This window comes from Charadrius vociferus, unplaced genomic scaffold (assembly GCF_000708025.1).
Source record: "Charadrius vociferus isolate BGI_N301 unplaced genomic scaffold, ASM70802v2 scaffold360, whole genome shotgun sequence".
In the NCBI taxonomy this organism is placed as follows: Eukaryota; Metazoa; Chordata; class Aves; order Charadriiformes; family Charadriidae; genus Charadrius; species Charadrius vociferus.
Window position 1 is genome coordinate 1068236 of NW_009646493.1, and position 12630 is coordinate 1080865.

Below are 12630 nucleotides of genomic sequence, written 5' to 3' on the forward strand. Positions count from 1 at the left end.
ACCCCACTGTCCATGTCTGCAACAAAGATGTTGAACAGTACAGGTCCCAGTACAGACCCCAGAGTAATAAAAATCATCCTTTTTCAATGTTAATGTTTGTTCGCATCTTTGTTCTCCATTTAGCAGTTGGAACACATTTGCTACATACTTACATAGCTTAAGACTTCCTCTGATAGCCATATAATTTGCATTCTGCGAATTGCTTTGCAAACCAGACAAATTGGGATTGAGTGCACCCTCAGCAAGTTTGCTGACAACACCAAGCTGTATGGAGTGGACAACATGCTGGAGGGAAGGGATTCCATCCAGAGGGACCTGGACAGGCTGGAGATGTGGACCTGTGACAAACTCATGATGTTCAACAAGGCCAAGTGCAAGGTCCTGCACGTGGGCCAGGGCAATCCCATGCACAAATACAGGCTTGGTGGAAAATGGCTGGAGAGCAGCCCTGAGGAGAATGACTTGGAGGTGTTGGTGGATGAGAAGCTCAATGTGAGCCAGCAGTGTGCACTCACAGCCCAGAAGGCCAAACGTATCCTGGGCTGCGTGCCCCAGCAGTGAGGCCAGCAAGTGAAGGGAAGTGATTCTGCCCCTCTACTTTGCTCTGGTGAGACCCCACCTGGAATATTGTGTCCAGCTCTGGAGCCCTCAACATAAGAAGGACAGGTACCTGTTGGATTGGGTCTAGAGGAGGGCCACGAAGATGATCAGAGGGCTGGAGCTACGAGGACAGGCTGAGAGAGTTGGGGTTGTTCAGCCTGGAGGAGAGAAGATTCTGGGGATACCTTATAGCAGCCTTCCAGTATCTGAAGGGCACCTACAAGAAAGTTGGAGAGGGACTTTTTACAAGGGCATGTAGTGATGGAACAAGGGCTAATGGCTTCAAACTGGAAGAGAGTAGATTTAGATTAGGTATTAGGAAGCAATTTTTTGCTCTGAGGGTGGTGAGGCGCTGGACCAAATTGCCCAGGGAAGTTGTGGAGGCCTCCTTCCTGGAGGTGTTTAAGGCCAAGCTGGATAGGGCTTTAAGCAACCTGGTCTAGCGGAAGGTGTCCCTTCCCATGGCAGGGGGCTTGGAACCAGATGATCCTTAAGGTCCTTTCCAACCTAAACCATTCTATGAAATGTGTTGTGGGGCTGGCTGGGGTTTGGTTCTAATTCACAGGCCAAACTAAAATGCTGATATTTAAGCAGTCTCAGTTTTTAATTTCTTCTGCTCGTGCTTTCTTGTTTGGTGTAGCAAATTTTTGACGTTTTACATAGCGTTTTTCATGTTTAGGAATGGATTGTAGCTGTATTTTATTCATAGTTTCAAGGTAAAGCTGTAGCTGCCTGTTGCTGTTCCTGAGAAGAAGCCTTATTTGCACTGTGTGCTTCAGTCACCTCTGCTACTTACCACTTACGTTTCCTGTTTTGAGAGATGGGACATGGGGGGGCAATACTGAATGAGTTCACAGACAACAGTAACTGAATATTTCAGACGGTAAAACTGTTAGCTTTAGGGAAATCTGTGTAGTTCTCAGCCTGGTGGGTAGCACCAGAATGCAGATGCCTCTGAGGGCATTTTGCTAAGTGAAATTTATTATAACTTCTGCTATAAGAAGTAATTTCTAAATAGTGATAGCTGAGGGAATCCTTGAGGGGGCACTCCGGTCATCTTTTAGGATTACAGGTAATAGATTTGCTATTTGTATTATCCATATGAGAGTACAATGGGATATAATTTAAGGAAGATTGCATCATTTTTCCGTGTGTTATAAAGCTTTCACTTACAGGTCTCAGTTGCTTTATGAGATCATTATCTGTTTTACAGATATAAACTGAGATGCAGGGATGAGAGTATGTACCAAAAACGTTTGCTAGGAAGTGGCAGAACTGGGCATTAAACAAAAATCTGTCTGCAATATGCAAAAGATGTGGATCTCCTTTTGATATCCTGGTTTTATGCCATCCTGCTGTTAGCTGGGTTACAGAACATGGTGTTCTAGTGACCCACAGAAGCATTAAGAATAGATATTCAGCTCAATGTTCAAAACAATTGTGGAATTACGAGAAGCTTCACTACAGTGATTGTTATCTTGACAGCAACATTGACAGTAAACATCCTGTTTACTGTTGATGGTTGCTTTTGATATCAGAAGCAGCTAAGTGTGAAGATCTGATAGGAATCTGGAAGGAGGATCTGGTAGGAATCTTAAGGGAGGTAATTGTGCCCTTCTACTCTGCTTTGGTGAAACCCCACCTGCAGTACTGCGTCTAGCTCTGGGCCCCCCAAAATAAAAAGGTCATGGACCTGTTAGAGCGAGTCCAGAGGAGGCCACAAAGATGATCATAGGGCTGGAGCGCCTCTGCTGTGAGGATAGACTGAGAGTGGGTGTTGTTCAGCCTGGAGAAGAGAAGGCTCCAGAGAGACCTTATAGCAGCCTTCCAGTACATAAAGGGGGCCTACAAGAAAGATGGAGAGTGAGTCTTTATCAGTTAGTGTAGTGAGAGGACAAGGGGTAACAGTTTTAACCTGAAAGAGGGTAGATTTAGATTTTAGGAAGAAATCCTTTACAGTGAGGGTGGTGAAGCACTGGAACATGTTGCCCAGAGAAGTTGTGGATGACCTGTCCTGGGAGAGGTGTTTAAGGTGTCCTGGTTTGGCCCCAGCCGGGAACAAAGAACTCCCACAGCCGTGGGCAAAATCGGAAGGAAAAAGGCAGAAACTCTTTGGTTGAGATAAAAGCAGTTTAACAGAACAGCAAAAGCAAGAGAAAACAACAATAACACCGGTAAAGGAATATACTAACATGATTACAGTGCTGCTGCTCCCTGACTGGACCCGGACCACCGAAGCCCCCTCCAAGCCTCGACTTCTTCCCCCTTCCCCGGCTAGCTCCCCCCTCCAAACCTGGGCATGGGTCACATGGCATGGAATACCTGTATCCCCTGCTGGCTCCTTGGGAAAATTAACCCCATCCCTGCCGGAACCAGGACAAAGGCCAGGTTGGATGGGGCTTTGAGCAGCCTGGTCTAGTAGAAGGTGTCCCTACCCCTGGCAGGGGGCTTGGAACTCAATGATCTTTAAGGTCCCTTTGAATCCAAACCATTCTATGGAAAGAGGCTTGTCCTTGAGGAATAGTTCTGTTTGGATGTGATCGTGTCAATCAGGGTCTATCATATAAGATCTCTTGCTGTGGACATCCTCATTTGTTCTTTCTACATTGCTGCTGTTCTGTGCAAACTCTGTGTAAAAGGACAAAGGTGATGCATGTGGTGCTACTCTTGGCACAAAAGGAGACCTTTGTGTTTGGGAGGGGTTTTGGTCACTTTCTGAAATTGCCCTAGCTTCTGTTTGAAGGGACCAGTCCCAAAGTTACTTGTGATACCAATGTACAAAAGAAAAAGCAGAATATTTTTTTCATTTTTCTCTAGTAAGTATTACAAGAAGCTGAACTGGTTGTGAAGGCTGTTTTTCATCAGTGAAGACAAAATTTCAGTTCACTCAGTGCTTAAACCTCCTAACCAGGCTTGTCAATGCTTAAGTCTGGGCTTTTCCATTAAACTAGAAGTCTTCAATCGGAGACCTTTTACTCTGCCCTTAGCAATCAGGCTCCATGCCATACTACTGTTGTTTCAAACAAAGAAATGTCATAATACCAACTCTAAAAGATACCTGTATCAAATCTAAAGGGCCGCGGCAATCACATTCATTAATCACATTGTATTTTGACTACCTTTATGTGTTTTTTGGTAGTATTGTAGAATTCTTGCACCATGTGGTTGACATGCCTGTTCCAGGATTGTCCCAAAAATTCTGTCCCTATTATATCTTCATGAGTAGTAAGTTGAAACTCTATCATTCTGTTGATATCTGTCCCAAGACAATATCTCGACATATCTAGACAGAATAAGTTAATAATTAATATAGTATAAAAGGTAATAAAAGAGTTCCTTAAAACTTAAACATCATGTCAAGACCAGTTACTGCTGTTTGTTTCTGAAAGTATCTTGATGAACCATAATAGAAGAACAAATCTTTATAAAAAAACAATCCGCTTAGCGGAAAAGCCTGAGAGATTCAGGTCGTATTCCATAAGACCTTTGAAGGCTTATGTTGAATACCTCTAAATTAAAATATTAAGACATTACTCACAGCAGAATGGTTCTAGAAAAACAGCAAAAAGCTTCCCACTCCTCTGTTTTACTAGATAAAAAAGCTTCTCTAAGGCCTTACTCCATGAGTTGATACAGTGCTAAAATCTGAAGTTGCTCTTCTCTGTCTCAGGCTGTTTCTTGAACAGAGAAAACAGGTGCTTCCCCCTGGCCTTATTTAAACTGCTTAAGCCTCACTTCACACTTCCTCTAAGCATTGTAGAATTAATGCCCAGCCCTCACCAATTAAAACTGACATAATTGTGAAGCTTATTGTTGTTTGCTAATCTTCTTGTGCCATTGGGTGGTCCAAGTTTTTATGTTTTCATAGAAAATCAAAGCGCTTTTTTCTTTGCCATCTTTGCTTCTTTCTGCTCAGCCCAAAGACATCGTGCTGGAATGGGAATACAAAGAAGTTAGTAGATAAAAACAAGGGCTCTATTTATACAGAAGACCTGATTCACAGCTGATACTCCAGTCTTGATTGTGCTTGTACTATTTACTTGAAGGTTAGGAAAATGCTTGAAAACTTGCCTGACTATCATGCAGTGTAATTATCCATCTACGAAGTAGACACCACAGAATTTTCAGGTAGGTTTTCTTCCTGCTGCTAGGAAGAAACTGCTTGCAGATAACTGGAGAATTAAGGAAAAATTAAGAAAACGGAAGAAAATTACCTCAAGACATTTCAAATTTGTAAACATATGAACTCAAAACAGACTCCAGGTTTAGTCTTCCTGGGTTAAAAAGGAAGGAATCCATGGTATGTTTTTTCTTTGTTCTGAAAGGAGGGAGTCCCATGAGGTAAAGAACGAACCTGTTTTGTGGTTTTGCTCTCCTTTCTTTGAGAGGAAATGAAAGGAATAGGAAGAAAACAGTTTCCATTCCAGAATAAATCCATTAAAAGGAAATACAGATTTTTGAATAGCCTTCAGTCAGAATGCTAAGGTGCCAGAGAACATACATAAAAATAAATGTTCAGGATGCTTTTAAAACAAGAATTGACATCACACCTTCTGTCCAGAGGAAGAATTATTTAATATAGCTACTTAATTCCTCACAATAGAATTGACCTCTGTGATCTCAGTTAATGTGTTCAAATGTAGAATTTACAAAAAAGTTTGATATTGCAGGTTCCTTTGAGTAGGTTTCCTTCTAGCAGGTGATTGCTCTGGGGGGAGAAAAACAGTTCTGTAAGTTGCAACTTCATATAAAGTACTAGATTCTTCTGTAAATCCTCCCAAAAAAACCTCAATTATCTTGATTTTGGCTGTGAACTCCATGGGCTATGCAGACTGTTATGAGGGAAACAAACAAAAAAAAATCTTTTAAATGTTTTCTTTTTTACCCAGAACTCCTTACAGCTGTCTGTATGTACCCTTCTTTGGGTCATAGTCTTTACGTTGTCTCATCTGAAGTTTTGCATTTGTTTAATGTAAAGTTGAATTGAGAGAGTGTTGGCATTCACAGAGCACAAACGGAAGTGGTCAGACTGGAGAGTATTGAATTGCACTAGGCAGTGTTACTTCACATTATAACTTGTGGTTTTTGGAAAGATAATTTTGAAGGGTTTGTCTGTTAATAAAGATGGGTCATGATATACTTTCAGTATAAGTAAAAGATTTTTTTCCTTTCTGATACTTATTCACTTTGCAGTTTACATGCTGTAAAATGAGTCATTTTTTTGTTTATTAGATATTTTAGGTCTATGAAATGAAATCCTGCAAAAGTCATTCTGGCACTTTGGACAGATGCGGGCATAGGGCTCAGCTGCTATAGGCTTCTAAAGTTGATGACAGCCTTAAAATAAATAACCGAGTACTATGTGGAAGGATAGTGAATGTCAATTTTAAGTTGGTTGTCAGAATAAAGGCTATTTTATCACTGGCTGCCACAGGGCAAAACTATGTTATTTCTTATGCTTCCAACTTTGCCCTTGTTGTTCTGGGGTTCTCACCGCATGGACTGGCAAACCAGGGATATCATTTAGGCTGTATACACGTACTTTTTTGTCGATCTTCATAGTGCATTCTAGTTAAGTTTTTGTTTAGGAAGCCTTATACTAGCAATAACAAATACTCAGCCACACTTTTTCAGATATGCATTTGCACAGACCAGGATCATATTATTTCTGGCCTGGATTATTTTGTGGGATTTAAAACTTTAGTTAAAAAAAATACCAAAAAAACAACACCACACAAACACACACCTAAAATACAAACAACCCAAACACAACAAATGATCTTTGTCTTGTATCAGTTTAGTGATTGTGATGTATTTATATAAATGCTTTTCCTTCTAAGTCATGTTAAGGCTATAAATTGTTTTTTCTCTCTGTTTTTTATTTTGTTAGAAATGAATCTAATGTTAGAAACACTTTGTCAATTACTTGCTACTGATCAGTTATTTATGGTTTCCTTCTCACTCAGAAGGTAAAGACTTGATAGCATCAGTTTGTAGAGTATTTTCCAAATATTGTCAGGCCTGTGTCTGGCTGTGGTTAGAAAGAAAAGGAAAGGAACAAGTAAGAGACTTGCTTTTGATGTCCTGCTAACATGTTAAATAGACTTCTGTGCTGTCAGCTATGTAAGACTGTTCATAGTTATACTTACGTGAAATATGAAAACATAATGGAAAAGTAGTACGCAATGAGGCTTGTTCTTCAGTTTTCATTCAGTAGTCTTCATAAAAATAGGAATGCCATTATGAAATGGAAGACTGTTTTAGCTATGGTTATGGTATTTGCACATACTTGTGAATCCTAATGACTGCATACTTCTGCTTTTAACTTAGTTGCTATTGTTGTTTCTTGTCTGCCTATTAAAATGATAGCACTTACATATAGAATCATTTTGGTTGGAAGAGGCCTTTAAGATCATCAAGTCCAACTGTTAACCTCGCACTGCCGAGTTACCACTAAATATGTGCACACTTGTCTTGATTTGAAGACACTGGATCTTCTCTACATATAGCAACTATATAACCCTCTGATCAGCAAGTTGCTTGTCCTTTATTGATTTTTTTATCTGTGAATTCAGAGATGCAAAGGCAAAATACAAGGCAGCAGTACATAATGAAAAGAAGTTTATATGACAAAAGAATTGGTTCAGTACCTGCACCTCCTATTCTTCTCTCGTTGGCACTTGTAGGATCTTCAACCTTGCCAACTATAATTTTGTATTTAAAATTCCCACTTCCACATTTACATTATGGAACAGAGGGTCAGTAATGAAAAAAAAAAAAGTGAAATGAAAGCAAACATGGTTTAGTTTCTCTTCTAGTAAATGAACAAACAGGACCTAAGCTGTCGTTGTGTCACATGATGCTTACCTTTCTTACCTTAGGGTCTATGTCTATATCCTTTAAGGTTTCTTCTTTTCAGAGGAAGAATGTGTAATGATAAGCATTGCTTCTTAAAATATAACTGCTTTATTTCTTGTTCTTCTTCCTACTTTCCTCTTCCTGTACAGTGGAGCAGATTACTATGACTATGGCCATGGACTGAGTGAAGAAACATATGACTCTTACGGTGAGTAACTTTATGAGGTGAACGACTACAGTAGTAGACTCTTGAAAAAATAATCAAAAGAGAATTTCCATAAGGCAAGCTTCAGTTCTGCAGTGGGTAACAGCTGCTCAGGGATTCTTGCACTGTCACAGAGCTCCTCATGTGGTTATTGAGGAAAATACAGAGGGAGGTTTCTGTGGTCTATTAGCGAACATAGTCATGTGAAACTAAAATCAAATAAAAATATGTAAATCATGCTTCAGATACCCTTCTTATGTCATGTTCAGTGAGATTTGAGGAAAAAAATGGGGGTCTGAGACCTCTTTTCAGGAGCTGTTTGCAGCTGGAAGCAAATGCTTCTAGTGTGGCACAACTGGTGTTGAAATTTAGTACAAAGTAAGAATATGATGGAATTCTCAGCTGAATTGGGGTCTAATTGAGTGCGTTTTAGACTTGTATGGTCTTTTTGTGTTAGGTTCATTTTCATGCATCAGTCTTGTGAAATCAAGCAGGGAGTCATTATGTAAAGGTTATGAAATTACTTTAGGTAGCTAATAGGCATGAGGGCAGTGGGTTACTCATATGGAGACAAAACAATGCGTAATGAAGCAAAAAACATATGCCGATGGTAAAGATTACTTTTTTTTTTAAGCTAGAGTGTAGTAGTGACAGGTTTAATTAAAGAAATCTGTTACGGATTAGAAGCATAAAGCATGTTAAAAGGCACCTTTGCTTAAAGGATAAATGTTAAATCTCTGGCTAGAGATCACAGAAATATAAGCCAGATCGCTCAAATCTCAAACATTTGAGGATTGTTAGTAATTAGTGTAAAAGAGTTGTGATTCTGGGTAATGGATGCTTCAGTGATTTTAGAGCTCTATTTAAAATTTTCCATGCTGTATTTCTTGAACTCCATTTGGAAGTGCTTCCTGCTGAAACCTGCTGAAAACTAACATGACCTCAGCTAAGTTGTTGTGATAAATGCACCTAATACAGAAGTTTGCTCAATGTCGTCTGCTTAAACTAATTATTTTGCCTAAGGGGGAAAGTCAGTTCTTCAGAAGAAGAGGTCACTTCAAATTCCTCTGTCCCCCACCACTTTCAGTTGGTCTGGATAGATATATAGCTTAAATCTTTTTCAGCATTAAAATAAACTATTTGCCATTATAAACCTGATAATTCTAAGACTATTCCATGAATGCAAAATTGATGGTGGAAAAAAATGTATGAAACTTGTTAATGTAGACAGAGTTGACTGATAGGGAAAAATGTGGATTGCAGTATTTAAGGTTGAAAATATGGATTTTTCATTGCTTTTGCATTTAAAATTGGTTTTCTGTTTATCAAACACAGCCACTCAGAATATTAAGTGATGTATTTACTCAAGTTGAGTGGAAGACTATAAATACCTTGAACAATGATTATGCGTTAAGCCACTGAAGTTTTTGCACTTACAAATAAGTAGTTATACATTTTATTTCTTAACTAGCTAACCCTCAAGTAAAATGCAGAGTTAGATACTAATAATCATCCTTAAAACATGTCAAGAACATTAGGTGCCTCAAACTAAAGGTTGTGAGACTGCATGGTGAGCAGATCACAGAATCAGAATCACAGAATGGTCAGGGTTGGAAGGGACCTCTGAAGATCATCTAGTCCAACCGCCCTGCAAGAGCAGGTTCACCTACAGCAGGTTGGGCAGGACAGCGTCCAGGCAGGTTTTGAGTATCTCCAGAGAAGGAGACTCCACCACCTCTCTGGGCAGCCTGTGCCAGTGCTCTGCCACCCTCAAAATAAAGAAGCTTTTCCTCATGTTCAGGTGGAATTTCCTGTGTTCCAGTTTGTGCCCGTTGCCCCTTGTCCTGTCACTGGGCACCACTGAAAAGAGTCTGTCCCCATCCTCTCAACACCCACCCTTCAGATATTGATAAGCATTGATGAGATCCCCTTTCAGTCTTCTCCAGGCTAAAAAGACCCAGGTTTGTCAGCCTTTCTGTATAAGAGAGGTGCTCCATTCCCCTGATCATCTTTGTAGCCCTTTGCTGGACCCTCTCCAGCAGTTCCCTGTCTCTTGTGCTGTGGAGCCCAATACTGGACACAGTACTCCAGGTGTGGCCTCACCAGGGCAGAGTAGAGGGGGAGAATAACCTTCCTTGACCTGCTGGACACGCTTTTTTTAATGCACTCTGAGATACCATTGGCTGCCTTTTCCACAAGGGCACATTGCTGCCTCATGCTCAACTTGTCCACCAGGACTCCCAGTCTCTCCCTGCAGAGCTGCTTTCCATCAGGTCAGCCCCCAACCTGTACTGATACCTGGGGTTATTCCTCCCCAGGTGCAGCACCCTATACTTGCCCTTGTTGAACTTCATTAGGTTCCTCTCTGTCCAACTCTCCAGCCTGTCCGGGTCTTTCTGAATGACAGCGCAGCCTTCTGGTGTGTCAGCCACTCCTCCCAGTTTTCTTTTTACTGCCTAGGCATATGTTCTGACCACCTCAGCATCATATATAACCTAGGGTCTGAAGGCAACCACCTCCATTTTTAAAAATAAAGTAGCTAGGATGAGACTTTTGTGAAGAGTTTGTGACATTAGACCCTCGACTTACAGGATTCTTGTCACCTAATTTCATATATCTACTGTCTGAGGAAGTTACCACTCAAAGTACAGGGGTTCTTTGACTGTTTACTTCCATTTTTTTATTTTTTTTTTAATTGACTAGAAAGATAACTATCTACTGTCTGAGGAAGTTACCTTACCACTCAAAGTACAGGTGTTCTTTGACTGTTTACTTCCATATTTTTAATTTTTTTTTTTAATTGACTAGAAAGATAAAGTGATACCTACATCTTAGATTACCATACCTAGTCATTTGGATTCCACGCTTAGTTTCTGGATTGCGCTGGGTTCACTTGGACACTGGTCTGCTTAGGGCAGGGCAGTTCTCCAAAACCAGACCTGGAAACACATAAACTCTTTTCAGGTGTGTTTGCTTTTTGAGTTTTGTTTCTTCTCTCAGGGGCAATACTCTGCTTTGTTTACTTGATTTAAATGCACCTAAGTACTGTTGCATTATACTCTGCATTGGTCCTGTGTCTTCTCTTTTGTTGTAAATGTGTGGCACAGTAGGTCTGATTCTCATTTATTAAGACAATACTTTGCTACTTCTTGTTAATTTTTATTACCAATAAAATGTGGCAGGTTTATGCAGCATTAAATATAACACAAGCTTTTAAAAAACTTATTTTGTCAAAATTCAAACCAGCAATCTCCCTTGCCCTTTTAATTTTTTTTATAATCTGCCTTCCTATTTCTTGCGTTTTAGAAGTGTATGTTTACAGTGAAGTTGAATATTACCCCTAGATTATTAGAAGCCCCAGGTGTGTTTAGTGATACTTGAGGCTTTGCACTATTGGATTGCATATTTGAATTAAGCCTAAATTGGTACTGATGCAAAGAAACTTATTTTTGAGGGTAGCGTATTTGCTTATACATAATTCATATCCTCCATTCATTTCATCTGAGCATAATTACTTGTAGGTGTGCTGCTATAGCTGGCATTTCTGTGTATTTGCAATAAGCAGGTCCAGCTGAATGCCAGAGCCCTAAATATTTTTGCCGTTAGCCTGTCACACTCCCTGCCATTATGTGCTGAAAAAGCCTTGTGGGGTAGCTCATAAAGATGTGTTCTACCCAGATTTTTTTTTGTTGTTCAAGAGTTAGACTTTACTTTGTAAACCTTGGTTTCAGTAGATAAAATGTTGCTACCTAATTCACAATTAAATAAGGAAAAAGTAAATACAGCATCCGAGAACACTGGAAGGGGTCTAACTATATTTTTGTCTTCTTGTAGGGCAAGAAGAATGGACCAACTCAAGACACAAGGCACCTTCTGCAAGGACAACGAAAGGAGTCTACAGAGACCAGCCATATGCCAGATACTGATTGTACTGTCTGATGTTGTGAAATATCCAATCTCCACCAGTCCTGTATACTGTTCAAAGTAATTTTTTCTATGAACAATCCCTTTTTATTAAATCAAAGCGCTTAAAAAATCTGAATGGATGGACTGAACTTAAAATACTTTGTTGAAAGAACAACCTGGACAGAAAGATATGTAAAACAAGGAACTTTGTTATTTCCAAGCTGTATTTGAAAAAATAGGCGATCAAAAAAATAACCTTTGATTAACTAGTGTTAAACAAAAAATAGGTTTACTAAATATGTTAGTCCATTCTTTTAACATAAGCGTAACCTTTTATTTTAAAGGTTTTCAACAATTTAGTTTTTAGTTTTTATTTTCAGCCATTTGCTAGTTTTTCTCTTTGCAAACATGCGTAAAAAGGGAAGCAAATTACAAATGCAAATAATGTGGTATTTTGTAACACAAGTCTTGAAATGTTCTGTAGTGTTAAGCAAAGTTTTACCCTTGCTTGATACTAAATAAACTTTTGAAAGAAAATCAGTGTGTGTGAGATTAATTTTATGCTTTATCTTATAATAAAACTTCATAAATAGTAGTAAACAGGGAGAAATACGTTTAACAGTGATCAGCATAAAAGGCTCATATTAAACATTGCGCAACTTCTTTAAAAAATTGGTATAAACCTAAATGTATATATATATACTCACAGTAGATATAAATGCTGTTTAAAGTATCCAAATGGTATGGATCTGCTTGAGTGCCACATTAAATCAAAATATTTTTGTTAAAAATGGTTTAAAATAGCTAATGAATTTTCTGAAAAAGATGTGACTAGTTTTCATCTTGTTGAGCATTTTTTCACTAGTGCAACTTTGGAATTTTTATGAGAATTTTGGTACGTTAATGACCACCTCGCTCCGTGCTGGAAGCAATAAACACAAAGCTTTTAAAGACTTTCTGACTTGACTAATTGAGGTCGCTTTCGTCAGAGGCAGAGGATGTGTAACCCTTAAAACGGTCTTCATTTGCAAAGGTAAATAAATCAAATAAGATTTTAATCT

At 39.2% G+C, this 12630-nt stretch overlaps 1 protein-coding gene across 1 annotated transcript in view; it reads left to right on the forward strand.

Moving 5' to 3' along the window:
• Positions 1 to 12106, forward strand: part of KHDRBS3 (KH domain containing, RNA binding, signal transduction associated 3) — a 74536-nt gene extending 62430 nt beyond the window's left edge. The window contains exons 7-8 of the mRNA XM_009882916.1: positions 7608 to 7666; positions 11498 to 12106. Coding sequence (XP_009881218.1) covers positions 7608 to 7666; positions 11498 to 11589 — 151 coding nt within the window. The 3' untranslated portion in view covers positions 11590 to 12106. The remainder of the gene's footprint in view (positions 1 to 7607; positions 7667 to 11497) is intronic.
• The last annotated feature ends 524 nt before the right edge of the window (positions 12107 to 12630 follow it).